We start from the raw sequence: 26,357 nt of genomic DNA on the forward strand, positions 1-26,357 counted from the left end.
GTGTGAAAGGTCTGGGTTTGATCGCCTGAGCTGTGAGGGAAAAAAAAAAAAAACAGACAAAAGGGGCCCCTGCTAGTTGCTAACTCCTCGCAGGAGGGTATGGCAATCAGAAGCAACCCTCTCCAGCTGATTGATTGTCTTGGCATCATTGAATCTAACTCTTAAATCTCTGGAATCCTAGTGGCCGGATTTGAAACGTGTCCAGTGTATCTTGGAACAGAATTTTTGTTGGCATCTAACCCTTGATGGTACCCATGAATAGGTGGGGGCAATGACAACCCCCTTGAAACCTGGGGTTTCATGCTCAAAGAAAGGAGCTGGACACTTGGTGGCTATTTGAAGTAGATATCCTTTCCTATCCTAAGGCGTGGTGGGCACGAGTCCTCAGCATCACTTGTGGATTTTGTGTTTTTTCTCACTTGTTTTTAATAGAACTACTAGGAGTTCTTGGCTCACTAGGGATGAGTGGCACAGCTTAAATTGAACTGTGGGCACCATTCATACCATCTTTGGGGGGCAATGTGCTTGATGCCAACTTTCAAAACTCCTGGAACCAACTGTGACCAAAGCTAGTTTGGGGTTCACTGGTTTTATGAGCCTTTTTCTAAGGGCTAAGATTCTGACTCTCACAGCCCTCACTGTCCCTTACTTGATGCGGTGGGAGGTACTTACAGAAGATCACCCTTAATGCCATAGAGAAGTTGAAGTAGAAACAGAAAGGTCAGTAGTATAGCTGGGGTAAAGCTTGAGATGGAGCCTGCTCTGCTCTACAAGGTATTCCCTTGCGGTGAGCATGCCTTGGAGATTCAGCACTCAGGTGGGGGTCTGCGTTGTTTCTCAGTAGGCTCTAACGTTGTAATGTATACCTTCTTGAATAGAGTGGGTGGGGTCCTGTTAGGAGAAGGCCACACTGGGGTGCTGGCTTGCGCTAGCCCCTGCCCCCACTACATGTCTGGACATGTACAGGTTACGCTGTGTGAGTGTCTGGGTTCGTGAACTCAGCTACTCTGCTAAGCAATCTGCGTGTATGGCCGCTTTGTGCCACGAAGCTGCCTTTGGGTAGCCTGTTGCCAGGCGCTGTTCAGAGTGTACTTTCTGTGTTAGGATGCCCTTGGTAGTGCGAGCCCGCACCCGCGTGTGCCGTGTCTGGGTGCGGCAGGTGGGCACCCCTTCTCGCAGCTGCCTCGGCGGCGTGTGGCAGGGGTGGGGGGGGTGCCTCTGTTGGCTGCGCGCGCGCGCACGCCAGGCTCAGCACGCGCCCGTGCGCGCGTCCCGCGCCTCCAGCCCAGCGCTCGGAGCGGCTTTCGCTGCCTCTTGTCTGCTCCCTCGGGCTGCCGCCTGCTCCAAGCTGGGGCCTCTGTCCGCTGGGCCGCTAGCCCTGAGGCAAGAAGACGAGTTCGAGGATGCCTGGGCCCGTGAGTACCGCGACGGCTGCGGGCCGGGCGGGAACCGGGTGCGGGCGGAAGATGGTCTTCGGGCTAATGACCCTCCCTGTGGGTGGCTCAGAGCCTTAACCTGGTATCTCCACCCGGACCCTTACCGGGACAGCAGGCAGCCCTTCCCCCAGCCCACACCGGAGGGAAGGAAGGAGGGGAAGGAGAGCGCCAGTGAGCGAGGGAGCCCGAGCCGGGCGCGAGCCGCCACCAGTTCGCTTGGAAACCGTTGCCACAGCAACGGGGTTGCGCTCCCCAGCAACGCGACTGCGGGGTGGCGACGCCCCCTCCCCCACTACGGCCGGGGGTGCGGGGGGGGAAGGGGGTGCACTGTGGAGAGAGCTTCGCTCCTTTGGCCGGTCTGGGTGTGCCTGAGCACGTCGAGGGTGGGGGTGAGGGCGAGCGGCTCCGTGGGCACGAGCCGGCTCCCACGTGGCTGCAGTCGTCGCAATAGGACTCCCAGGGTGGCTGCAAACCTGGAGGCGGCCCAGACCCTGGGCCTGTCTCGGGAGGAGGAGGTCTGGAGGTTGGGTCTGGGGGGGTCTCTGCTGGGTGACTACTATTACTAATACCACCACTAGGGTAGTCTCTCATTCCCTTGCTACACGACCTGGCCCAAAATCGCATTCTTCGGAGGTGATTTTTCTTACTAGGAAAAAGGAAATAGCCTAGCCAGCGTCTCCCCTCATGGCCAGGGCATGTGCCAGATCATGGGCCCGCGATGGGCCTCCACTTGGTGTTCCTGGCCCCCATTCTCCAGGGAGGGATAGAAGCAGAGCAAAGAACATTGCTGACCCGAGGAAGCTGAGTCCCAGGCCAGATGGGAGTGACCCAGCTCATTGTCTGGACCACAGTGCCCCTTTCTTGACTGTGCACAATGCCTTGACTGTGTGTAGTGGCATGGAGGCTGGCCAGCAAAGAGGCCAGTGCCACATGGAAGTACCCTGTCCAAGGAAGCCCCCCGAATGGCTGCTGAGTCAGAGGAAATGACCTCTGGCTTCCCTCCCAACCTCCCTTCAGCAGGCGATGTGCTGGAGACAGAAATGCACCCCCTTCCAGTAGGGCCTGACTCAGCAGATGCCAGCCCTGACCACAGGCTTCAGATACAGCATCCTTGAGACCACAGCCACCCTAGGTTTCTTTTTCTATTTAGTGGAGTATCCGGTGCCCGGGACCTGGGGTATTTGAGGCCTTGGCACAAGATGCCCTTAAGTGGATGCTATCTGGGAAGTCAGGCTTGAGTCTCCCAGAGGCAGGGACCTGGGGAATTAGTCACAGGTCCCTTTCATGCTTTTTCTGCCTGCTTTGTGTGTGAGCTGAGTGCTCTACATTCATAATCTCCTAATCCTTTGAGCACTTGTACAAGGTAAGTTTATTACCCCTGTTTGAGAGATGAAGTCTCAGGGGGCTCAGCAGGTGCAGAGACTTGTCCAAGGTCAAACACCCAGTGGGCCGTGGAGCTGGGTCTTTCGCAGGTTCCTGCTGACACAGCCCCTGTTTCCCATGTGATCCAGGCAGGAAAGGATCCTGGAGCTTGCCAGAGGAACATTCTTAGCCACCCTTCATGTTCCTCCAGCGAGGAAGTTCCCCATTTCAAGCCTTGGCGCACCTTTCCCGCTGAATCAGCCGGCTTCTCCCCCATCACATTCAGTAGAGGGTTGATAGCTGCCTTCCTCTCTCCGTCCTCCATTTTCTCCTCTAACTGAGCCCAAGCCTCAGTCTGACTGCCTTAACCCCCAGGGAAACCCCCAGCTCTAGTCTCTAAAACATATAGCTCTCTGACTTTCACAGCTTGTTGTGATTATGAGAAAGTCTGGCAAATACAGGCCTCACAGTGCTGGGCCCAGTGATTAGCCAGTCCAGCTCAGAGGCTGGAAACCCAAATGCCTCCTCAGGTCACAGGAGCACTGGGGATGAGGGATGTAACCAGGTACCTGCTCGTCCGTTCATGTCACCATACAATATGTGGACTTTGTGTGTCTAGATCATCCAGTTTTTGAGATCAAACATAAAAACTGGCCTTTATGCAAATGTTGGGAACAAAATGAATATTCAAAATTGTTAGTCATTGGCCAACAAAACACATGCATGAGTTGTGTTAAAGTTGAAGGTCTTAGCTCTATTTAGACTGCATGCACTCCATGGTAAAGTGGGGTGATTTCTGCCAGACCACCTCCATGATGCAGGGTGCTGGCCGTCAGTTGGCCACATGCAGGTGTGTACATTGGGCTTAAAGTATTTTAAGGGTACTGGGAACTTAACCAAGGTCCTCTTGAAGAGCAAGTGCTCCTAACTGCTGAGCCATCTCTCTAGCCCCTAAGGCAGGTCTTTTTTTTTTTTTTTTTTTTTTATTTACTTATTATGTATACAATATTCTGTCTGTGTCTATGCCTGCAGGCCAGAAGAGGGCACCAGACCTCATTACAGATGGTTGTGAGCCACCATGTGGTTGCTGGGAATTGAACTCAGGACCTTTAGAAGAGCAGGCAATGCTCTTAACCACTGAGCCATCTCTCCAGCCCCTAAGGCAGGTCTTATCATCCCTGTTCTACAGGCAAAGAAACAGGATTTGAATTCACACCTTCCTTGAGTGCTTGACGTGTTACAACAGGCTGTTCCTTAAGAGACGTGAGCGTTAGCTTTCCCTGTCACGAGACTTCCTCCCTTGCAAGAACAAAGATGCAGAATAAGGGAAACAAGAAACCACAGGAACAGGGTTTTCATATGAATATTGTTTGTTTGTTTGGTTTGGTTTTGGTTTTTCAAGACAGGGTTTCTTTGTGTAGCTTTGGAGCCTGTCCTGGAACTCACTCTGTAGACCTGAGTGTTGGGATTAAAGGTGAGGGCCACCACTGCCTGGCAGAGTATGAGCTTTTGATATCCTGCCCCTTTCTTCCCACACTGCCCTAGCAGGGCCAGACCTGAGAAATGAGTGCATAAAGAAGTACTTGTGTCTGCAGATCCACTGGGGCTCCAGTCTCTGATGTCCCGCAGTTTCTTTGTGCCATAGTCAGGTCACAGACCTAGGTCAGGACTCTGAAGGCCAGGGTCCCAGCCAGTACTGAGCCCTACTAAAAGTAAGGTTATGGCCAGCTCCATGACATTGGGAGCTGCGACAAGTTTAGCTCGCTCTGGCCTCAGTGCATCCAGGGTCGTGTGAGGAGGAGATGTAGACATGTCACCTATGTACCCTGATATGCCCTTTCCTGTCAGGACTGGGCTGCTCAAGGATTGCTGAGATCACAGCTGTAGAAGCCAGTGATGCCTGGAGGGCCAGGGTGGCAGCTGCTCTCCTCCCCCACCCATCAGTGCACCACACTGCACTCCGCCACTCTGTCTCCTGCCTGCTCGCTCCTTCTCAGGCTTATGCCCAGAGTTGCACCCTGTCACGCAGAGTCCCTGTGACCAGACTTCTCTCTACTCCCTGCCTCTGCATCATTTTTTCTCTTTTACTCATAGATGACTAGAGCTTTGACCTGGTTATAAGCCACTCCAAGGGCCAGGTGTACTGGTGCACACCTTTAATCCCAGTGCTTGGGAGGTAGAGGCTGAGGCAGGCAGATCTCTGTGAGCTCAAGGCCAGCCTGATCTATATAGCGAGGTCCAGGACAGCAGGAGCTAAATAGTGAAATCCTGTCTTGAAAAAAACAAAAGCCCCATGAGGGCTAAAAACTGGGCAATGGCTTATTCTTCAGTAATATTTCCCAAGAATGAATATATGCTGGCCCAGTGCCTAAAATGTTCCCCTCTCGTACCCCTAAAATATCAAACAGGTAACTGGACACCTCCAGTAACTTCAGTGGGTGGCGCTTAGCTTCTGTGTGCCGGTTGATCGAGCCTTCAGTATCCTCTAGAGCATTCCAAGATCGCTAGGCTTTGTCCTCACCCAGCCCAGGGCAAGGAGGAGGCCAAGAGGCCCTGGCAGGAACTCATTCTGGAGGCCAAGATCTAGGTCACAGAGTTTCTCTGGCTTCAAATCTACTAGGAAATTGTTAGAAATTTGAACTTTGAAGCCAGGTGTGGTGGCTTTTGCCTGTAATCACAGCTTTTAGGAAGTGGAAGCAAGTGGATTATCATGGGGTTAAGGCCAGCCTGGGCTACTCAGTGAGATAAAAGACGAGAAAATGAGAACTGGAGTCTCACCCAGACCTACCGAATGAAGTGACGGTGGGGCTAGCTTTTGGGTCCGGACAAGCTCCCTCTTCGTGTATTCAGGCACTGTACAAGTTTCAGAGATACGAGTCTGAAACATTCACCCTCAGCCCAGAAGCAGACAACTCTACCCTTTGCAGAGGCTAGCTCGTTCCCTTCCATGGTGACCCATGAGGAAACAGGCAGCAGAGTGGGTAGGAAAGCCTGGTGGGTCTTGCTTTCATCCCCTGGTGTAATCCCAGGATGGTCTAAGAAAACCCAGCAAAGCATATGCCCAGAATGCTACACAAATCAACATGGAATCCTGGGCAGTGTTTAGTAATTTGCAAGAATAAAGAGAAAGAGGAAATACAATTATTAACATGGCAGATGGGAAGATGAGTCCATCTGGTGGGCAGGGTTCCCAACGGGAGGCAGACAAGCCGCAGGTGTTTGCTGTCAACGGTGTGGAGGCAGGAACACTTGGGTCTGAGTCCGCAGCTTCCCCCAGCTAGGGTCAAAGCATGCAGAGGCAGGGAAGAGCCCTGGGACCCCGCGGGGTTCGAAAAGTTTGGCCTGATCAGTAGAACATTCAAAAGATCTGAATGCCCTTCTTGGTGCCTGTGTACTGAGCAGCTGTGGAGTAGATAGTATACAGGAGGGAAACTTTAGGTGTGACAGCGTGTACTTAGCATTAGGTGGACAGTCAGAATGTCCTCAGAGGCTGACCGGCGGTGTGTTCTCAAGGGAGAGATTTCTCTCTGACCCACAGTTTGCACACAGTGAAGTGAACGCTGTTTCTTGGTCCTGGCAGAATGACTTGCATCAGTGAGAGCAGCACACAGATTCGGGGTTTAGTCTTTGGTGTCTGGCCTAAAGCCCAGTCTGCTGAGCTAGATGCCCTTTGGGCACAGATTCTGTGCTTTGATCCTTGTTGAGCCTGAAGCTGCCAGTCTCCATTTTGTAGTACTTCCCTGAGCTATGCCTAACAGGTGGTCCAAGACCTTTGACAGGAAGGAACAGGAAAACACATTTGGCTACTAGTTAACCCAACTACCAAGTTCTCACGTGCTGAGCGCTACCACACACTGAATTTTCATCCCCAGCTCACCACGTGGACAGTGGACAGCGACTGATGCAGATACAGACTGACCCTTAACACCTCCTACAAGCTGTAGGACATGAAAGGAGTCGTCTAAGGGTGCCACTTCATCCTTCAAACAGTGGCATGACCAGAAGTGACAAGGTGGTGTTAATGTCCCTACAATTCTGCCTGGAGCCAGAGGCAGATGGACCGCTCCTGAGCTTAGCCAGTTTGTACTTTATAGTGACAGCCGTCTCAAAGACAACAGAGATGTCCATGGACAGAAGAGACAAGCTCTGATGACCTAGACAGGCATTTAAAGCTTCCTTTAGTTTATATACTCAGAACCCTGATGCCTTGTGTCTTTTGGGCTCAAGCCATCTTCATAGTTGCACACCCGTGCTGTCCCCCACCTGGCTCTTGACAGATGCTTCTAATTTAGCAAGTGCCATTACCTCCAACCACGGAAACACTTTTTCTGCCCCAAGACTGTTTCTGCCCTTTTGGCCGAAACCTCGAGCTAGTGCCTGTTCCCTCAGAACATTCCCGTTCCTGAGGGCTCAAGGAAAGGAGAACAACAGATTTAATTAACTCCCAGTGACTGGCAGCATCGTGTTTTTATCTGGGCTGCGTCACCATGGCAGCCTCATGGTGGGGTTGTCGAGGGGGCGAGCAGAGCTATTGTTCCTACCCTTGTCTGCTCTGGAACGCGGGCCCAGGAGGATAGGACTGGCATGGGCCCCAAGTGACACATGGCTGAAGGCAGCCAGAGAGGCAGACAGGAGCCATCTGGGTAAGGTGAGGTGGCCTAGGCCTGGCATCCTTTCAGCCTGGGTCTTAAGATGATTGTGGGCACCAGAGCTGAGTGAGGGTTGGTGTGACCAGGGCAGGCCCTTCCTCAGCTCCTGGAAAACCGTCCTTCCTACAAGCTCCGGCCAGGGTTTTGCTGCTAGGCCGAGGTTCAAATTAGCATTGCCATCTGTGCAGTTAGCTGCTTCCCCTTCTCAGCTGTGAGTTAGAAATAATTCGTTATCCAAAGGATTGGGTTTTAACAATGCCCAAAAGGGCCGTGGGCATGGATGGTGACCTTTCTGTTGCCTGCTGCCCTTAACTAAGCAGTCAGGGCTTCTAAATTCTCCCCGTTCAGAGATTTCCTCAGCCCCCTGCTGGGATAGGAGGTGGGTCCTAAAGACAAATCTCATCTAATTTTCCACCCTTCTCCAAAGAGGGAAAGGAATTGGTGGAAGGGAGAGGGAGGGCTGGAAGTAAGAGAGGCACAGCCAAGTGGAGTTTGCGCATGAGTAGGTGGTGAGGGAAGTCAAGTTGGGGCTGGAATCCGACTGGCAGTGGCGCCTGGAGGAAGGAAAGAGCGCCTGGCCCACGCCCAGCACACCGCGTCAGGAGCAGACAAAGGCTGGGTCGGTGGCATGCAGGGGCAGGCACCCGCCAGTCTCTTACAGGCGTGGCCACTATTTGGAAGCAGTGCAGGGCAGAAGCTGGGCGCCAAGCGGGCTGCTAGTGGACTTCCAGTTGATGGACTGTCCTTTTCTCCACCCAAAGTAACCGCGCCGAGACCATCTTGTGCCCTAAGTGTTCACAGCCACGGAAACCACCTAGAAGCTGGACCCTGGGGTTGCGGGCGGACTCCGCGCGCCCCCTGCTGGCCTGCCTTGGGTCGCGCCGGTACGCCGTGGCCCGGTCTCGATTCGGGGAAACCCTATCAGGGAAACCTCGGGGCGTGACGTCATCTCTCGGTGACGTCACCCAGCCCCCGGGGAGTGCGGGGGTTCCCACCAAGGAGGCATCCCTGGCCCTGTGCGGGACGCGGGTGCAGTCCGGGAGTCACCCGGGATCCCGGCGAGCCTCGCTGAGCCCTGTGTCTGCCCCGCAGGTCGCTCGCGGCCCCGGGTGAAGCAGGCCCGCGCCGGTCGGCGCCATGGAAAGGAGCGGGAACCAAAGTTGCCCCCCGCCGGCATGCGCGCCCATTGAGCCCCGCCGCAAGCAGCCCCCGGCCGCAGGTCCCCAAGTGACGCTGGCGGCACCTGGGAGCGTGGCGCGGCCCCGGGGCCACGCCGAGGAGCCCAGCGTCCAGTAAAGCTGCCGAGGACCTGCCGCTTGCGCCGCAGCCATGGTGATGTCCCAGGGCACCTACACGTTCCTCACGTGCTTCGCCGGCTTCTGGCTCATCTGGGGTCTCATCGTCCTGCTCTGCTGCTTCTGCAGCTTCCTGCGCCGCCGCCTCAAACGGCGCCAGGAGGAGCGACTGAGGGAGCAGAACCTGCGTGCTCTGGAGCTGGAGCCCCTCGAGCTTGAGGGCAGCCTGGCTGGAAGTCCTCCGGGCCTGGCGCCGCCGCCACCACCGCACCGCAGCCGTCTGGAGGCTCCTGTGCACGCGCACTCGCACGTGCACGTGCACCCGCTGCTGCACCACGGGTCCGCGCAGCCGCACGCGCATCCGCACCCACACCATCACGCACTGCCGCACCCACCGCCACCGCACCTCTCCGTGCCGCCTCGGCCCTGGAGCTACCCACGCCAAGGTAAGGCTGCGCTTCGGCAGGCGAGCGCTCCCTGCCGATGCACCGGGAGAAGCGGGCTAGGGTGGTGGTGGCTGCGGGAGGCTGGGGCCGGCGGCTTCGTCCTCACAGCCCGCTTCCCGTCCCGCAGCGGAATCGGACATGTCTAAGCCGCCGTGCTACGAGGAGGCGGTGCTGATGGCCGAGCCGCCGCCGCCCTACAGCGAGGTGCTCACGGACACTCGCGGGCTCTACCGCAAGATTGTCACGCCCTTTCTGAGCCGCCGCGACAGCGCGGAGAAGCAGGAGCAGCCGCCTCCGAGTTACAAGCCTCTCTTCCTGGACCGGGGCTATACTTCGGCGCTGCATCTTCCCAGCGCCCCGCGGCCCGCCGCCCCCTGCCCTGCCCTCTGCCTGCAGGCTGACCGCAGCCGCCGGGTCTTCCCCAGCTGGACCGACTCAGAGCTCAGCAGCCGCGAGCCCCTGGAGCACGGAGCTTGGCGTCTGCCGGTCTCCATCCCCTTGTTCGGGAGGACTACAGCCGTATAGAGGGGCGCCCGGCGTCCCAAGCCCCACAGGCGAACTCCTAGCCTGACTGCGGGGCTTTTTAAATGCTTCCCCTGGACTGCAGGGAGGGGTGGGGGGAGGGTGGGATTTCTTACCCTGTTTGTTACATTTTGAGGATAATAAAGGTGTGTGATCTGCTTTGGTACAAGCGGAGGGGAACGCCAGCTGCTTTACGCCCAAGGTGCTAATAACCAGGCATGTTGGACCTGGTGTGTGTGGGGAGGTGTATACAGAAATGTGCAGGCCTTTGGGAACCGAAGTTTACTTTTCAGGGGCAGGATGTTCATTCTCCATTTAGCCTGCTTTTGATACCACAGGGTAACAGAGAGGTGCGCCCCCTGTAGCCTCGGAGGTAACAGCAGTTGGGAAGTGGGTCTTGAGAGCCGGCGCCCACGCCAGATCAACCCCTGGAGGCCCAGAGCAGCAGGCCCAAAGGGATCTGGATTTCTTTATTATCAGACATGAGCACGACTCATTACATAAGTTTGTGCTTTAAAAAAAAAAAAGAAAAAGGGGGAGGGGTAAAGTTAATGTGAAAAAGAACCCAAGCAGAGAGGAAGGAATCAGGGAGGGGCCACCCAAACCCCTGGATCCATCTATAAGCCCTGACTTGAGTCTCGCCTAGGACCTCCAGCCTGGGACCTGCCCGGCAGGAGAGGGCGGGAAGCCAAGGGGCCCCAGGTAGGCCTGATAATTCCTTTCAACCAAGGAGCGAGGATGAAGAGAAGGGGAGGGGTCCCAGGGAGCCAGAGCCCACGAGCCATTTATTGCCATGTGTTAAAATTCGTGCAAAATATCTGAAGCCCTGGATAGAGAATACAAAGTGATATTTTTCCAAGAAACATAAAACTAGGAAAAGTGATGGGGGGAACATTTTCCCACCAAAACCCCCAACCCCCACCAGGTCCCAAGCAGGGTGAGGCCTCCACCCTGGTCGGCCTTGCAGAGACTAAGCTACAATCTGGTCTGGGCAGGAAGGGGGTGGAAAATCAGTAACATTATCTCAACTACCAACGGGAGGAAAACCAGTCAACTGTACAAGTCTATCAACTTTAAAAAAAAGAGAAAAGCTGTAAAGTCAGGCCCTGTGGGTAAGGAAGCAGACAGATCCCCGGCCAGCGCCGGAGTCCAGAGTGGGTGCCAGGCGGGGCCGCTGCTAATGCAGGCGCTGCAAGCCGTCTGGCCAGAGGCTACCGCAGGTGGGCAGCCTTGGCGAAGGCAGCCAGGGAACAGTTGCCACGATTAATCATCACCCTCGAAGCCCTCTTCCTCTTCAGGTACGGGGTCTGCATCCCAGCAGGTGATGTCAATTTCTAGGATATATTGGGAGAGGAGAGGGCTGGGTAGTGTGTCCCCGCCCTCACTCCCACCCTCTAAGAGCTGTGCCAACTGTGTTTAGTGACACCGCTAGCCCTCCAATCCCATTTTGTCACCAGAATTCCACCATTCATCCACGGAAGAACTACCTGGAGGCTTGTTGTAGAATACCGGAGGTGGAGCCTTTGCACACAGCTCTTCTGATTGGGCGAACTCTTCCTCCTGTGATTGACTGAAGTATCCTTCACTGGCCTGTTGGGTTTTAGAAAAAAAAAAGCATAGGCCACTAGGCCCCACCTGCCAGGACAACAGCTGATCTATCAGGCCTGAGCCTGTTTCTCTGGCAACCAAGGACTCCAAGAGTGGTTGCTGGGGGAACACAGTTGACTGCCAGGGAACAAAGGCAGAGATGGAAAGGGGAGTCAGAACAGAGCTGCTTCTCAGTACGGATCTACAAGCCATCAGCCCAGGCCCTCAGCCCTCGCTACTGTTCCTCCCACCAGGCTCCCCGTCCCACCTGGGTCCCCTCCTTTTGAGTGGTCTCTCCATTGGTCAGAAGGTGAGGTTCTGGCTCCAGCTCCTGCTCCAGGACCTGGTCTACCTCCTCTAGAGCTGAGGGCATATTTAGGTCCTGGGTGGCAGCCAGCGGCTCCCCTTCTACTTCCTCCTCTGGGTCACAGAACGTGGCTGGAGGTTCTGGCAGCTCATCAAAATTAAGAAGGTTGGCACAGCCTTCACCAGCTGGCGGCAGCGGGTCCTGGGCTGCCTCATCCAGCAGAGGTACCTCTGCCAGGGACGCCTCGGCACCTGAGGGTGGTGTAGGCACCCTGGGCTCAGCCTGAGGTGCTGAAGCCTCTTCCCCATTGCCAGGCCATAGATCAATGAGGCTGGCAGTGGCAGGGGTGACATCGTTGGCAACAGCGGTGTCAGTAGTGGCAGTGGTGTTCTCAATGGTGTCAGCTGCATGGGCATCACCTACTGGGGTGACAGAAGCAGCAGGCTCTGCAGGGGCAGCCAGGACAGCCTGCTCTGGGGATTCTGTGCACATCAAGTCCTCCATGGGGCTGCTTTGCACTGGAGGAGGTTCCTGTGCCCGAGGGGGCTCCTCTGTAGAGCCAGCCCAGGCCAGAGGGGTTGCTGCAGCTTCGGCCCCCTTGCTGGTTTCCTCACCATCCAGTCTCGGGGTAGACTCCTGGGCCTCTGTCACAGTACACATGAAGGACACAATGCAGTCAACCCCCCTTGGGTAAGGATAGATGCCCTGAGTCAATCTACAGTGTCCTGCCCACCTACTGAAGAGTAGGAAGCTAGGGACTTCTGATGAAGAGAACTACCACAGAGCATCTTCTGGCATGGTCAGCTCTACCTCACTACCCTTTCACCAGCTGTTTTTAAACCACTGGGGAGCCCTGGGAGGAAGGCCACATGATCACTTCAGTGATGAGCTAATGAGGTTAGGAGAAGGTAGGTCTGATAGCAACACCAGAGCTCTTCGTAGCTAAAGCCACTCCCTTAGCAGTGGAGTGCTGTTGATGAGTGGTCCAGGTCTCTTTGAACTATGTTACTATGGCAACCAGAGACTGATGGAAGGATGGATACAGGTGGAACCCTTCTCTCACCTTGAGCTGGTGGGGGTGGTGGAGGTGGGGGTGGAGGCTGTGAGGATGTAACCTCATCCAGGGCCCTCTCGATCTGCTCAGTGACAGGGGTGGAGGCTGTGCTGGAATCAGATGGGCTCCGGGTGGGAATGGGAGTAGGTGCCATTCTCCTGTGGCTATCCAGGTGGCTGCCTGTGGAACAAACGCCCAGGCTAGTCAGTGAAGGTTGGGGAGCCAGGTGGAGTCAGGACTAGACACCTTGTCTTGATTATGGGTGGGGGCTGTGAGCTCCCCAGGCCCCCCAGGGGCCAGATTACTGCTCCAGACCCTGTAAACCAGGCCCCTAGGGGCCAGTGCCCGGCAGGGCCAGGGACAAGTGGCAGGTAGTACCTGCTCTGGGGATAAACACCAGCAGTCAGCAGTCAGGCTGGGGGAGAAAGGGCGAGGGGGCTGCTGGGAAGCGGGGCCCTCCTTACCCCACCCTGCCGAGGCCTGGGGCTGCTACCTACATGGGAGGGAGGAAGAGAGGTTTGGGGTGCGGTGGCAGGTGATATAGGGAAAGGGAGTCCGTGGAGGGGAAGAGGAGGAAGAGGAGGAGGAGGAAGGCCCACTGTCCGATGCCTTTATGAAAGGGCAGTACGGACGACCTGCCAAGAGAGACAGACAGAGAAAGACAGAGGACAAGAGAGGGTCAGTCTCCCCCACCCCTGCCCCAAGGCCTCACCCACCCCCAGGGCCAGCCCTGGATGTCCAAGCCACCTTCAGCCAGGGTCTACATTCAGCCAAGCTAGGCCACAGCCTCAAGCCCTCTGATGCCTCCCACCAGCCAGCAGCAGATACACACACGGGCACACGCAGCCTCTGAGCAGCGGCACGAGTGAGTCTAGTCTGTCATGCTCCTGGGACCCCAGCACATGACCAAGCTCACAGTGGATGCAAACACTCAGACCAGCAGACAAGAAACAGAAGGGCACTTCAAGGGGAGGCAGAAGCTACACAAGGAGAAGCCAAACAGGGGACCCCGGAGCACAGCTGCTCCAGGATGCTCAAACGGAAGGCCAGAGCAAGACCCCACCCTACATGCATCCACAGCCTTCAGGCCAGACCTAGTCCAGCCCTGCATGGAAGCTCCCAACGCCAGCAGCGTGTCTGCATCTACAGCAAAGCTGCCCAGCAGGCCTTGAGGGTTATCCATCGCTCAGCCAATGCCCAGCACTGTCATTGCCCCTCAACCCAGCCCTTTTGTGGGTGCTGCCACCTGGAAAGCTGTGGTTGGAAGCACACTGAAGGGGTCTTGCCTTCTCCAAGGAGTCCTTGGGCAAGGCTTGTTTTCCAAGAAGTCGTTCCAAAGGGATTTAGGGCCATAGTCTGAGGAGCATGGATCAGGCAAGGATAGGGCCAAGGACTACCTGGTCGGTGGTTGAAGGGCGAGGGCGCATCACAGCTGCCAGCAGAGGCCGACGCAACTCGTTCCTGCTGTCTGAAGAACTCCCGCGGGTTATCAGGCCGCTGGGCAATAATGGCAGCTGCCTCCTGAGGGCACAAGGAAAGGGTCAGAGAGCTGGACAGGGTCAGCTGCTGAGCCAGCCCTTGCCCTTCTCACTTGCTATTTCCCAGCTCTCACCTCCACCTCTGATTCAGACTTCTTCATCTGGGACTCTTCTTCATCTCGCTGGTCACCCTGGAAACCAAATGGACAGGGTCCTGAGCATCTCTTCTACAGCCCAGTAGGATCTTGAAGGTGGCACTTTGCTCCCTTGGTACCCAGCTGCACAGCCTTCTCTGCATCTTCAGTGTCTCCAGCCACCCTATCCACAGACTGGCCAGGCCTTGGGAACCTCCTTCACTCACTTCCACATCTAACCAGGCACCCAGGGCCATCTGGAGTATCCCTTGCCTTCTAGCTAACGTAAGCTACAGCAAGCACTGGCTGAATGTGGCCTGTGGACGGGATATTGTTCTGAGGCCATATTTTTTTTTTTTTTTTTTGGTTATTCGAGACAGGGTTTCTCTGTGGTTTGGAGCCTGTCCTGGAACTAGCTCTGTAGACCAAGCTGGTCTCGAACTCACAGAGATCCGCCTGCCTCTGCCTCCCAAGTGCTGGGATTAAAGGCGTGCGCCACCACCGCCCGGCCTGAGGCCATATTTTAAAGCCACTTTTAACTTTTTTTTCTGTGTGTCAGTGTTTTACCCACATGTATGTCCATTCACTATGTGCATGCAGTGTCCTCAGAGTCCAGAAGAGGGTGTCAGATCCCTAGAACTGGAGCCACAGGTGGCTCCCAAAATGTGGGTACTGGGAATTGAACCCAGGTCCTATGGAAGAGAAGTCAGTGCTCTTCACTGCTGAGCCAGATCATAAGCCCCCATGGCAGGTTTTGAAACCACATAAATTAAGCTGCTGCCATTCCAAAGTTCAGTTCTGAACCCAGTGTGGAAGTGCATGACTTTAATCCTAGCTCTGGACACAGAGGTGTAGGCAGATCTCTGTGAGTTCCAGGACAGCCAGGGCTACACCGAGAAACCTCGTCTCAGGGGCTGGAGAGATGGCTCAGCAGTTAAGAGCACTGGCTGATCTTCCAGAGGACCCGGGTTCAATTCCCAGCACCCACATGGCAGCTCACAACTGTCTGAAAATGCAGTTCCATGAGATCTGACACCTTCACACCAATGCACATAAAATAAAGTTAAATAAATCATTAAAAAAAAAACATAAAGGAAGAAACCTTGTCTCAAAAAAGTCAAAAATAAAAAAATAAAGTGTCTCATATTGACTGAAAATAGAATCTGGTTTCTTATTTTGTCACAGTAGGGATGTTGCCCAGGCCCTCACAGAAGGCAAGCCAGGGCTTTACCAGTGGCTACACCCACAGTCCTTTGTTTTTATTCTGAAACAAAATCTCATTGAACTGTTAGGCTGACCTTAAACTTATGATTCTCCTGCCTCACCGGGCTTTTGTTTTTTTGAGATGGGGTCTCTCACAGGCCCGTGAGTATCTAGTTTGTATTTTATCTGTCTCAGTGTGTCCCCCTCCCCTGACACCCACCCCCAAAATCTGGGGCCTTGTAAATGCTGGGCCACTGCTGTATGACAGAGTGCATACTCGGGACCCTAGATTATCAACACCATGGCAGCCAGTTACACAGAAGCTGCCTTTCCCTGGAAGTGTGCCACTGTAGTCCCCCGAGTCCCTATTCCCATTTTCACAACCTAGGTTTCAAGACTGAAACCAAAGACTATAGGTGGGCAGGCCCCTTGCCTAGCTACATTCTTCTCCCCCGGTCTTATCTAGTCTTCTTCGTGCCTCCAGCCCCACCATCTAGGCCAGCTCCAGCCCACATACTGTGCTAGATGTGGACATAATGTACTCTGCATGCTACAGTCACAGTGCCTAGAATAGTCAGCCTGTTTCCCAAGCCCATGCTTTGCCATGGAGATCAGTCCATCCCTCCCAAATGCCTGACCTATCATCACCCCTGTAGTTCAGCCTCTCCAGTTTAAGACCTCGGCTTGGGCACAACCAAGTCTCTGGCTCACTCAGGTCATTTCCTTCCCCCTTCTCTGGGTCCCCACAGGGAGTTCCCGATTTGCCGATGGCACTACATTCTGGGGTCACTTCCCTCATCCTCTGTGAGCAACACAGGATGAAGACCCAAGTCTGTGTGAGTGGCCAGCAAAAGGTCGGTATGTGTTCAGTGGGACACTCACTATACCAAAGCCTCTCACTTCACATCTCCTGCCATTCATGGGGCAAACTGGGCAGAAGCGGCTGCTGGGCAAGGGAAAAAAAGCTAGGTAAAGAACTGAACCTTTGTTTTATATTCTGAAAAAGGGTCTTACTTTGTAACACTGGCTGGCCTTGAACTCATCGTGTAGACCAGTCAAAGTCACAGAGATACGTCTACCTCTGCTTTCCTAGTGTTGGGATTATAGGCACGAGCCACCACGCCTGGCTTAGACCTTCTTTGTTTTTGAGCACATAACCTAGAACTTAAACCTTGCTTAGTGTAGTTCACCAGGTTCCTTTACTTTGTTTCAATCAAAGCTAGGAACAGAGGCAGGCTAGGGAGATGGCTCAGTGGATAAAGCATGAGGATCTAAGTGTGGATTCTTAGCAGACACATACTAAGCCCAGCAGAGCAGCAAACATCTGTAACAGCTGGAGGTGCAGAGGAAGACCTCTGGGGCTCGCTGGCCAGACAGTCTAGCCAACACAGTAAGCACCAGGTTCATAGAGAGACCTGTCTCAAAAAACAAGGCGGGTAGCGATGAGGAAGACACCAGAGGTAAACCTCTGGCCACTACAGGTGCATGCATGGGTGAATGCACTGTTCATACCACAGATACACACGCACATACACATGCATGCACATGCACGCACACACACACACATGTGCGCACTAAATAAATAAATAATAAAGGAACAGAGCAGCTTATCACAGAGGCTTTCACTGTGAACAATGTGAACACCAGGGTGGCTAGGAGAGAGAGCAAGGCTCTAGCAATATGGGTAGGAGCACTGTTTGTTGTGCCTAAGCACTTTGATACATGAGAATTCCCTAGAACCCAAGACAAAAAGGGAACCATGGGGCTGGAGAAGTGGCTCGGTGCTGAAGAGTTCTTGCTGCTCTTGTAGAGGACCCAGGTTGGGTTCCCAGATCCCACATGGTGGCTCACAACCACCTGCAACTCTAGTTCCAGAAGATCCATCTTTGGAATGCTGCAGGCACATGGTCCACAGGCAAAACACTTATACGCAGTAAGTAAAGTAAGTAAATCTAAGCAGATAAACTCTTATTAACAGGAATCAAGGAAGCACAGCTCCCCAGAATACCTAAGCTAAAAAGAAAACGCTACCTGGTGATAAATTCCAATGTCCCAAGGGACCTTCCTTAAAGGACCTGAAATCAAAAGGCCACCCTAACAGCTGGTTACAGTGTTGATACATAGTTACCTTCCCGTGAGGTAACCTGAAGCAGTGGAAGGACTGTAAGGTAACAGCAAGAACCTGTAGCCACTGCTTAAGATGTTGGTGACTGGCAAGGACAAAAAAAAGTCACTACAGTCGTCACTTTTGTGTGCATGCACACCTCTGAAATCTCAATGAAACTAAGCCACTTTCAAAAGACCTTGCTATGACTGGGGACACACAACACAGACTAGGACAGCAGCAGTGAAAGAAGGGGCTCTAGAGACCCTGCGTATGGGAAGCACCAGTCTATACACATTCAGGACATCTGAGTCACTTTCATTACACAGCCTAATTCTCAAGCCCCTCCCCCAAGTGCAGAGCCCATGACTAATACACCCCAAGTCCCAAGACCCCAAGTGGGAAGGGATGGAGGAGTCAGGTCAGTGAGGGGCTGGGTCAACGTGAATTTTCTCTTCCAATTCGGAGATAAGCATCTAAAAGAAGTCTGTCCGCCGCCTTCCCTCTCAAACACCAGCCCACAACCCCCATAACAGGTGCTGGGCTTAACACACTCCATGACACTGATGTTCATGTATGTTCCCAGAATATCCAGTATTGGCATTGTTAGAGGGTTACTGATGTCCCCAGAGGACCCCAGAACACACGGACCACCCTCACTTTCCTGGCCAGGCAGGAGAGCCCCGGAAAATGACTTACAAAGATAGACTGTTCCTTTAACCTCCTCTTGGCCTCTTCCGCTTCTAGAGTCTGCTGTTTCCTCCTGGAATGAAAAGCACAAGCCCACCCTCAGGGTGGACTGGGGGGCAGGCGGCCCTCTGCCTCGGGCCAGGCCTCACCTGTGCTCCTCGATCTGCTGTTCCCTCTCTCGGTAGCGCCGTTCCCGCTCCTCCTGCTCCTGCCGCTCCTGCTCCATTCGTTCCTGTTCAAACCTGAGCCTGGCGTCCAAGGCCTTCTTCCGCTCCTCCTCCTTCCTCAGCTCTTCCTCCTTCTGCACTCCACACCCAGGAAGTACAAGCCCTGAGCTTAGGCCAGCCTTGGTCCCTCCATTCTACTCCCACCCAGGCTGGGGAGGTGACCTAGGAATTGGGGGTAATGAGTCCCATGTGCAGAGACTGAAAAGGGATTGCTTGTTCAGCTGGGAGAGGTCAGAGCTACCCTGAAGGCTCAAGCAGGGCCACCTGGGCCTGAAGGCTTAGGGTCAACATTGCGCACCTTGGCCTGCTCCCAAAACTGCTCCCGGTTAAGCCGCTTCATTTCCACGGCTGCATCTGTCTTCTGGTAGGTAGTGCCCTGCAAAGTCAAGTGCCCTGACAATGAGCACCAGGAGGAGACTCAATGGTCCAGTACTCACACATGCAGAGTGAGGGCTACAAGGGGCTGGGGAGGCCCAACTCAGGGACCATGTCACACAGGTCCCAGGAATGCACTGACCACCGGCTCGGCATTCTCATCCTCTCGAAGCCGCAGTCGATGCAGTACTGGGCTGGAGAGCCGGGCCAGTCCGTTGGAGAGCCGCTGCCCGATGGCACCAGCATCGATGTCTTCCACACTGCTGGCATTCACAATTACGTCAACACCCTTCCATAAGAAAGCAGCGTTTAGATGGCATCCAAACTCCCATCACCACCCCCAGCAAACAAACCCGGTCCTGGCTGACTGGTTTTGCCCCCTCTGGACCCAGTCCCCACATACCTGGAAGAATTCAGCCACCTTAGCCACGTGGCTGGCACAAGCACACTTTCGGGCATCAGGTACATCTTCACCAACCTACAACATACCCGGTGAAGAGGTGCTCAGGACAGGGCAAGAGGAAGGCAACAGCTTGCCGGCCGGATATCCTGCAGCCCAGGCTATGTTCCTAAGAACGAGTGTGGGGTTTTCCCTAGCAGCGGCTCCGGGTGGAATGCGACCGACCACTCTGGGGCCTTCAGCTCCCAGCCCCATCCCACAGCTGCATACCCAGTTGATGAGCACATATTTTGGCAGGGCCGCCTGGGAGTCCTTGACGCTGCAGAAGCCGTACATCACTTTCTGGTTCTCGAAGTGGCCCGAAAGCTCCTGCAAACCCCCTTCTAGGGGAACCAGGAAGGTGTCAGGGCTTGCCAAGCTCCTACACCCTTGACCCTACAAAGGGCCTAAAACGCCCAGGGGATTTCTAGTCCGCGAGCTAGAGGCCCAGATCTCTGTGTAATGAGGTGAAGGGGTGCTTTGCCTCTGAACCCTCCTGGGCCTGATTTGAGATGGGACTGAAGAGTTGTCTGTTCACACGTCTTCATCTCTCAGCGATCACACTTCGTACGTCTTACCGGGTGCTAGTGCCCAGCGAGGTAAATGAAGCTTTAAGGAAGTCTTCCAGCGCTAAACAAAGTCGTGCTGAGCCTGGCCACCCTCCTAGGCCCCTTCCCTAGCTGTGTGATGTCAGGCAAGTTCCTTTTCCTCACTGTGCTTTCCCGGAAGCCAAACGGGAAACAAGGCTCCCTCCCTCTACACCCTGAAGAATGCAGGGAGGACAAGAGGAAGGACACCATCTGACAAGTGGGTCTGCTGGACGGAGGCAGGAAAGTGAACTGCAGCCAGGGAGGGCAACAAAACAGCCAGAGTAGGTGGTGGGAAGGAAGAGGAATGGCTGGAATTCTTACCTCCTGATGCTGCAAGCTTGAGGTCATCTGAGCCATCCTCATATGTGTACAGAGCCCTGGAGAGAGGGAGGGGTGGCTCATAGAACTGTCAGGTCCTAGGCAGCCAATTTTGGGTGGAGAAGGCATGAGGGAAGAAAAGTGATGGGGGGGAGGGCAGGGCAGAGAACAGGACAAGGAGGGGTAAAGCTTTGGTTGTTGGTTGGTTGTGATAACAAGGCATCATTTCTGCTGAGCCGGAGACTTGGGTCAGATGGCAATCAGGGAATGGTTGGAGGAGAAATCTCTGCCTAGTCAGCTCAGCGTCCGGCCCTAGCCCTGGCAGCCCACAACCCAGTGGAGCGGGTGTGCGATGGAGATTCCAAGGCAACGGTTCCTTGGTTACTGTTCCCTGGCGACCATGAGTCTCATCCCTCATTGGCCAGAGCCAGGAATCTACCTGGTGCGTGCCTTGGTACCCGCTGCCCCTCCCCCTACTGGGAGGGAGGAGGAAAAGAATCTGATGCTCAATGCTGAGCATCCCCTGGTAACCATGGCAACCCAGCAATTGGCACAGAAACCAGCCCACCAGAGCTGTATTCTCCTCGAACACAAAGGACCCCGGGGACATCCTCAGACTCAATCTCTCCCTCTCTGAGATGAGGATGAGGTCACTGTGGTCACTCCCAGACTCTAACACTAAGATCTTCCGGTCTTCTAACCCCTAGGCTGCCTCTGTCCTAACTGACGCCTCCTAGGACTGCCGTGTAGACCAGGGCTCCTTCCCTCCCAGCTCTTTCTGTTCTGCATTCACTCTGGGCAGGCACACCACAGCATCCATTTCGTGGAAGGTAACCTCGAGATTCTCCCCCCCCCCCATCCTGGCACAGGCACAGGCTGGAGATACATGGAGAAGAGAGAAGCGTGGTCCCTGAGACTGAGACGGGCTCAGACCCTTTCTCAATTCCCATTTCCCATCTGCGAAGTCAGGAGGCTGGGGTGCGTGAGAAACGGGAAAAAAAGGGAGATGGAGGAAAGGGAGGAACAGAGAGGAGGAGGAAGAGGACAGACAAGGGAAAGGAGGGAAATAGAGAAACAAGAGAATGAAAAATGGAGGAAGAGGACGGTGGGGGGAAGGAAGAGAAGAGGGAAGAAAGGAGCAAAAAGAGGGAGGGTCTCACCCACTCCCCCAGAGGTCATTAGCCCTAGTTGCTAGGAGGGCCAAGTGGGCCCTGCAGCCCCTCCCTTTCATGGACCCCTCCCTGCTTTTCTCCACAAAGGGACACAGGTGGGCTGTAGGTCTTGGAGCCCTTGGGCAATTGCTGCCCCAGCCGCTGCCCTGACAGCTGCTTCCCAGCACAGCTGTCCCACCACCTGTCAGGCTGCCCTAACCCATGGCCAGGAACAAAGAGCCCTCAAAGAAATAGGGTGTAGCCCTCTCCACTCGCAGCTGAAACAGGGAGAAAACACCAGGAATCCTGGCTGCTTCCAAGACACCGCTCTGGGCATCACAACTCCCTGGGAGGGGCTGCCTGTCTCAGCCTCAAGCCTCTGAGGCCCCTTCCAGCCTGCCCACCTCCCTCCAAACAGCCCTTCCTCCCGGCGAGGGCCACAACCCTTCCTTCTTCACTCAGTTCCGTCTCTCAGCTCTGCTCAGCCCTCCTTTCCAAACGACCATTGTGTTCATCGCCACACTTGGGCCACACTGGTTCCCACGTTCGTTTCTGGAGAACATTTTCTGCCCAGAGCTGCACTGTGCTGCTCTCTACACGAAGACCACGCGGGATGCCACTGCCAGCTCCACGGGCAGCCTCAGCCTGAGCTTCACGCCCCAGACCCTGCCAGATAATGTTTCTCTAGCACAGCACAAGCACCCGGTGCCTGGCTGGTGGGAGCTGGGGAGCAAGCAGGGAAAAGTAGATGGGGACAAGGGGACTGTGGGTGGGCTCGCTCAGTAGCAGCAAACCCTGGGGATAGTGACTGCCACAGACTGTCAGCTCTCTGATGGACTCCGCTAACACACACTGTCCTCAGTCCTGGGCCCAGCACGAAGTAGCACCGGAGGGATTTGTAATGTTGACACAAAGTCTTATCAAGCATCTAAGCCACGGAAACGAGACTAGGGCAAGGTGACAGCGTGACTTCAGCAGCTCCAGGCCTGCTGGGAGGGGAAGGTAAGGCTGAGGACCAGGATCCTCGCAGGGAGCCAGAACTGGAAAGGCCCTGAAAACCCTGCAGGGACTGTGCCCAGCCTCCTCTTTTCTCAGAATACTCAAGAGGAGCAGGAACTTCTCACACAATGAATCATAGCACAACCAGGGTGCTGCTGCTGGCCTTTCCAATCTGGACTTCCCCAGCGTTCCGCTTCCAGCACAAGAGCAGTGGCCCATGTCAGAGACCCTGCCACCTAGGGGACAGTCACCCCAAGCTCCACCACACCCACATTCAAAATCAAGGCAGAGGAGGAAGACACCAAATACTCATGGCCCAACATCTGAACCCAGAACATTGCCCCTCCCCCTGAACTAGTAAAGCAGGGTCTGCACTGAACCTGGAGGTCTCACCCAGCTTCCGGCTGTGTGAAAAGAGGAAGATGTGATCCTCATGTCCTTCTGACAACATGCTGTTTAGGCTTAGGCCCTTGGGAGTAAACAAACATGCATGCATGTGAGGGTGCATATGTGCATCTGTGTGTGTCCCACACACCACCCAGATGGGGTTGACGCATGCCAGAGATGCATAACTAACTCCCTTTGGCCACATGGATGCAGCTGGTGGTGAAAGCCCAGGCCTTGCTGAGCAGGATGTGGGGCAGCAGTGGCTGGGTAGCCCCAGCATTGGACCGCCGGTATCTGAGGGATTAAGAGATATGAGGTTGTCTACACCCCCTAAACTAGAGAAAAAGGCAGGGTTCTCAGCAGCGGTGTTTCTCCACAGTCAGGGCCATACCCCTAAACCGCTCTTCCACCAGGCCAAGCAGGCCACTTGCCCAGATAGCCTCCCATGATCTCAGCGCCCCCAGAGACAGGGCTGGGACAACAATGTGGGAATCGCCTGCTCGGCCTGTGCAGCTTTTCCTATAACTGACCTGCAAGACACAAGAACTTGTCTCCCGAGTCCATCCCTCGGCCTGGCTGCCCGCCAGTGCTGCAGTACCGTGGCAGGGAGGCTTGGCTATTTTGTGCCTTCCTCCAGCCCCCTACCTGGCTGCCCTCCCAGGGTGAGAGTGGGGCCAGCCCAAGTGGGGTCCCTCAGACAAGCCCCAACTCTGCCTCAGTTTTCTCAAGAAGAGGCTACTTCCTGCCCGAGGTGAAAAGAGACCTAAATACAAAATGGGGATTTGCCCCCTGAGAAGAAAGAACACTTGGGGGCTGTGTTCAGAATGGGGGCATCAAACCCCTTGGTTTGCCCTTACACCCTGGGGCTTCAGCCCAGAGCAGGTGGTTCACAGCCCCCTCCACCTCGGGGGAAGATAACAGCTGGGGAGGGGGAGAGAATCAAGTCCACACTTCCCTAAGAGGCTGACAGCCCCGTGGGGAGTGACGAGGCTACGGTCCCAGATATCATTCTGGTATCCCTCAGTGGGGGCTCCCACCAAGCTTCCTCCTAGCTGACCATCTAGACAAGCTGCCTGGGTCCATCTCCTGGGTCTCTTTTGCCTAGCTGCCTAGTCCTAGCGATCTCCTCCTTGCGAAGGGCTCAACCCTACCTCTCTTCCTCTGCGACCCGTGAGGGATAAAAGAGTCACTTCGTGGTTACCATGTGGCAGTGAACCCTCCATCTAGCACACCCCAACCTCAGATGTGGGGGGAGACAACCCTGAGAAGCCCCCGGTGGGCGGGGCACGCTGGCCCCCCCGGCCCTCTGCGCTCCTCCCCCGCCCTAGCTTTCCTTTGTGCTGTGGTCGGGCAGGCTGCTCTAGCTCCGCTAGCTCGGTTCCCGCCCCGTCCCCACCCGGTCCTCGCCCGCTCGAAGGTGGCGAAGGTGCCCTTGGCTGGCCCGTGCACACCTGTCCCCCGGGCCCGTGGAGGGAGGCTGGGGGAGAGGGGGATGGGCTCCGGCAGGGCCGTAGCACCCCGAGCTCCACGTCTGAGCTCCACGTCCGCGTGGCTGGCATCCGGCTCCCGCGCCCCCAGTGAGCCTAGGGCGGCCTCAGGGCTCCCCGGCTTGCGCGCCCCGCCTGGCCCGACCGGCCCCTCCCCCGGCTCGCACAAAGGCAGCCCCTCCCTGGCTCTCCCGGGCCGTTGCACCATTTCGGGGTATCCCCCCTCCCTTCCCGGTGGCAGAGCCTCCGAGAAACAAAGGCGCGGTGGCGGCCTGGGGACAAAGGGGCCGGGGGCGGGGGCGGGGGGCTCACCAGTCGGCCGCGCTTTCCTCCCGGATCACCTCCTCGTACGCCGCCAGCAGCTCCAGGCGGTGGCCGCTGAAGCTGACGCCGGCCATGCTGCGGGCCGGACCGAGACCGAACGGACGGACGCACGCACGGACTGACCGACCGACACCGGAGGGAGGGGATGAGGGAGTCGCCGCCGCCGCCTCAGAGCCTCTGCAGCGCTGAGACCGAGCGAGCCAGCGGCCGGGGGAGGGGAGCCGGCCGGCGGGGGGCGGGGGGCGGGGGGCGCTGGCTCCGCCCGGCTCACTCCCTCGGCTCGCTCGGTCCTAGCGCCGCCCCGGCCGGGCCCAGGGGGAGGTCCGCTCCCCCCCTTACCAGCTTGCCCCGGGGAGCCCCCATGCCCCTCTCCCTGCTAGCCTGTACCGGGACTCTAAGCTTCCACTCTGCTCCCAGAGCCAGTCTCATGCACCTGTCTTGTCCTGGTCACCAACCTAGTAGCACACCCCCTTCCTCAGCCCTAAACCCACCAAGATTCCAGGCCCTACCCAGGCCCAGGTTCATCCTTCTCTGTCTTCCCAAAATAATTGGTCCATTGAACCCCTTGATTCATTTAACTCCAGCTTAGCCTCACCCCATTCCCGGGTCCATCCCACCTTACATTAAATCCATTTTGGTCCTTACCCTGTCCCTGCCCCCAAATTCAGTTCCCCATCAAGCCAGGCCTGGGTTGTCAATAGCCCACTTCCTCTCTAAGGACCCTTTATGGTCTACCACCATCACTTCCAGGGCCATCCAGGGCCAACTGCACATCCTGTCCCAGCTAAAAGCCCATGCTTAGCACTGCACACCACACCCTCTGTCTGAACCCCACTCTGATCCCTCTTCCTAAACCTAGCCCTTCCTTCCAATCCCTGCCCATGACCTCGTCTCAGCCATTCCCACCCCACCCTAGCTCATGCTTTACCACGCCAATCATTTTCTTCCTCCTGGATGGGGTATCCAGGAAATCACGTCTTCTTTTCCAAACTCCATACCTCCAAAGGTACCCCAAGTATGGTCTCCAAGGCAGGGCACCTCCAAAGCCATTCCAGAGTGAAATTTCTGGCACCTTTTATTTCCCAAAACTCTGAGCACAGAAGGGCCAGAGCCTCAGAGAAGTTCCTATGGGGAAGTGAAGGCACAGAAATGGCCTCCAGACACTCCTGTAGACCAGAGGACCAAGGATCCCGCCAAGCTTTGCCCAGGGCTAATCTGTGAAGAGGGGGTGGTAGTTTTCTGTGGGTCTCCTGGTTCCGATGTGGTTAATCATCTATACCCAGAAGCCAGTATGTACATCCACTGCAATGTTTGGAAGTGGACAGAGGGGAGGGGAGGCTTTAAAACCTCTAAGTTTTGCCAGGCAGTGGTGGCGCACACCTTTAATCCCAGCACTTGGAAAGCAGAGGCAGGTGGATCTGTGAGTTCGAGGCCAGCTTGGTCTACCAAGCAAGTTCCAGGATAATTACACAGAGAAACCCTGTCTCAAGAAACCAAAAACAAACAAAAAGCCCTCTGCATTTCACAGTCCCCTGCCTCAGGAGTGCTGGGTGCCTACCATACCCTTGGACCCCCATTGCTGGCAGTTTCTCTACCACTCACACCTACAGTGAGCTTCAGGGATGGTCAGTCCTGGGCCCTGGATGCAGGTGGAACACAGTGCTGAAGGTAGAAGGAGACAGTGAGGATTCAAGACAAGGGCAAGGACAGAGCTTCAGTTTGCTGTATCACTAGATGCGAAAGAGTGTCCTCCTGGCGAGGAAGGAGGCTTGGAGGCTTAGGTACAGGTCTAG

The 26,357-nt window shown here is 55.5% G+C and overlaps 2 protein-coding genes across 3 annotated transcripts; one reads left to right on the forward strand and one right to left on the reverse strand.

The window, feature by feature from the left end:
• Positions 1–1,251: 1,251 nt before the first annotated feature.
• On the forward strand, positions 1,252–9,795 carry Prr7 (proline rich 7, synaptic). Its single transcript, XM_057788134.1, has 3 exons — positions 1,252–1,415; positions 8,540–9,188; positions 9,316–9,795. The coding sequence occupies exons 2-3, from the start codon at positions 8,777–8,779 to the stop codon at positions 9,711–9,713; spliced, it is 810 nt and encodes a 269-aa protein (XP_057644117.1). The 5' UTR covers positions 1,252–1,415; positions 8,540–8,776; the 3' UTR covers positions 9,714–9,795.
• A 681-nt stretch (positions 9,796–10,476) lies between these two features.
• Positions 10,477–24,777, reverse strand: Dbn1 (drebrin 1). 2 transcript variants are annotated; one of them, XM_057787408.1, is made up of 15 exons: positions 24,553–24,776; positions 20,220–20,275; positions 19,540–19,652; positions 19,273–19,347; positions 19,012–19,158; positions 18,793–18,870; positions 18,417–18,568; positions 18,277–18,340; positions 14,271–14,327; positions 14,056–14,179; positions 13,156–13,293; positions 12,668–12,838; positions 11,566–12,248; positions 11,198–11,300; positions 10,477–11,044 (listed from the first exon to the last, which is right to left on the reverse strand). In XM_057787408.1, exons 1-15 carry the CDS (start codon positions 24,636–24,638, stop codon positions 10,974–10,976), a joined length of 2,118 nt encoding a protein of 705 aa, XP_057643391.1. In that variant the 5' UTR covers positions 24,639–24,776; the 3' UTR covers positions 10,477–10,973. The 2 variants fall into 2 exon arrangements, with proteins under 2 accessions (XP_057643391.1, XP_057643392.1); XM_057787409.1 differs by lacking the exon at positions 13,156–13,293 and having other exon boundaries at positions 24,553–24,777.
• Positions 24,778–26,357: the final 1,580 nt, after the last annotated feature.

The sequence above is a fragment of the Chionomys nivalis genome, chromosome 13 (assembly GCF_950005125.1).
Source record: "Chionomys nivalis chromosome 13, mChiNiv1.1, whole genome shotgun sequence".
Lineage (NCBI taxonomy): Eukaryota > Metazoa > Chordata > Mammalia > Rodentia > Cricetidae > Chionomys > Chionomys nivalis.

Coding starts and splice junctions, on each gene's coding strand:
- Dbn1 (XM_057787408.1), bottom strand. CDS start 24,638: ATGGCCGGCGTCAGCTTCAGCGGCCACCGCCTGGAGCTGCTGGCGGCG. Junction 11,301..11,565: donor CTCAAAAGGAGGGGACCCAG/GTGGGACGGGGA, acceptor AAAACCCAACAG/GCCAGTGAAGGATACTTCAG. Junction 11,045..11,197: donor ATTCTACAACAAGCCTCCAG/GTAGTTCTTCCG, acceptor AATATATCCTAG/AAATTGACATCACCTGCTGG.
- Prr7 (XM_057788134.1), top strand. CDS start 8,777: ATGGTGATGTCCCAGGGCACCTACACGTTCCTCACGTGCTTCGCCGGC. Junction 9,189..9,315: donor CTGGAGCTACCCACGCCAAG/GTAAGGCTGCGC, acceptor CCCGTCCCGCAG/CGGAATCGGACATGTCTAAG.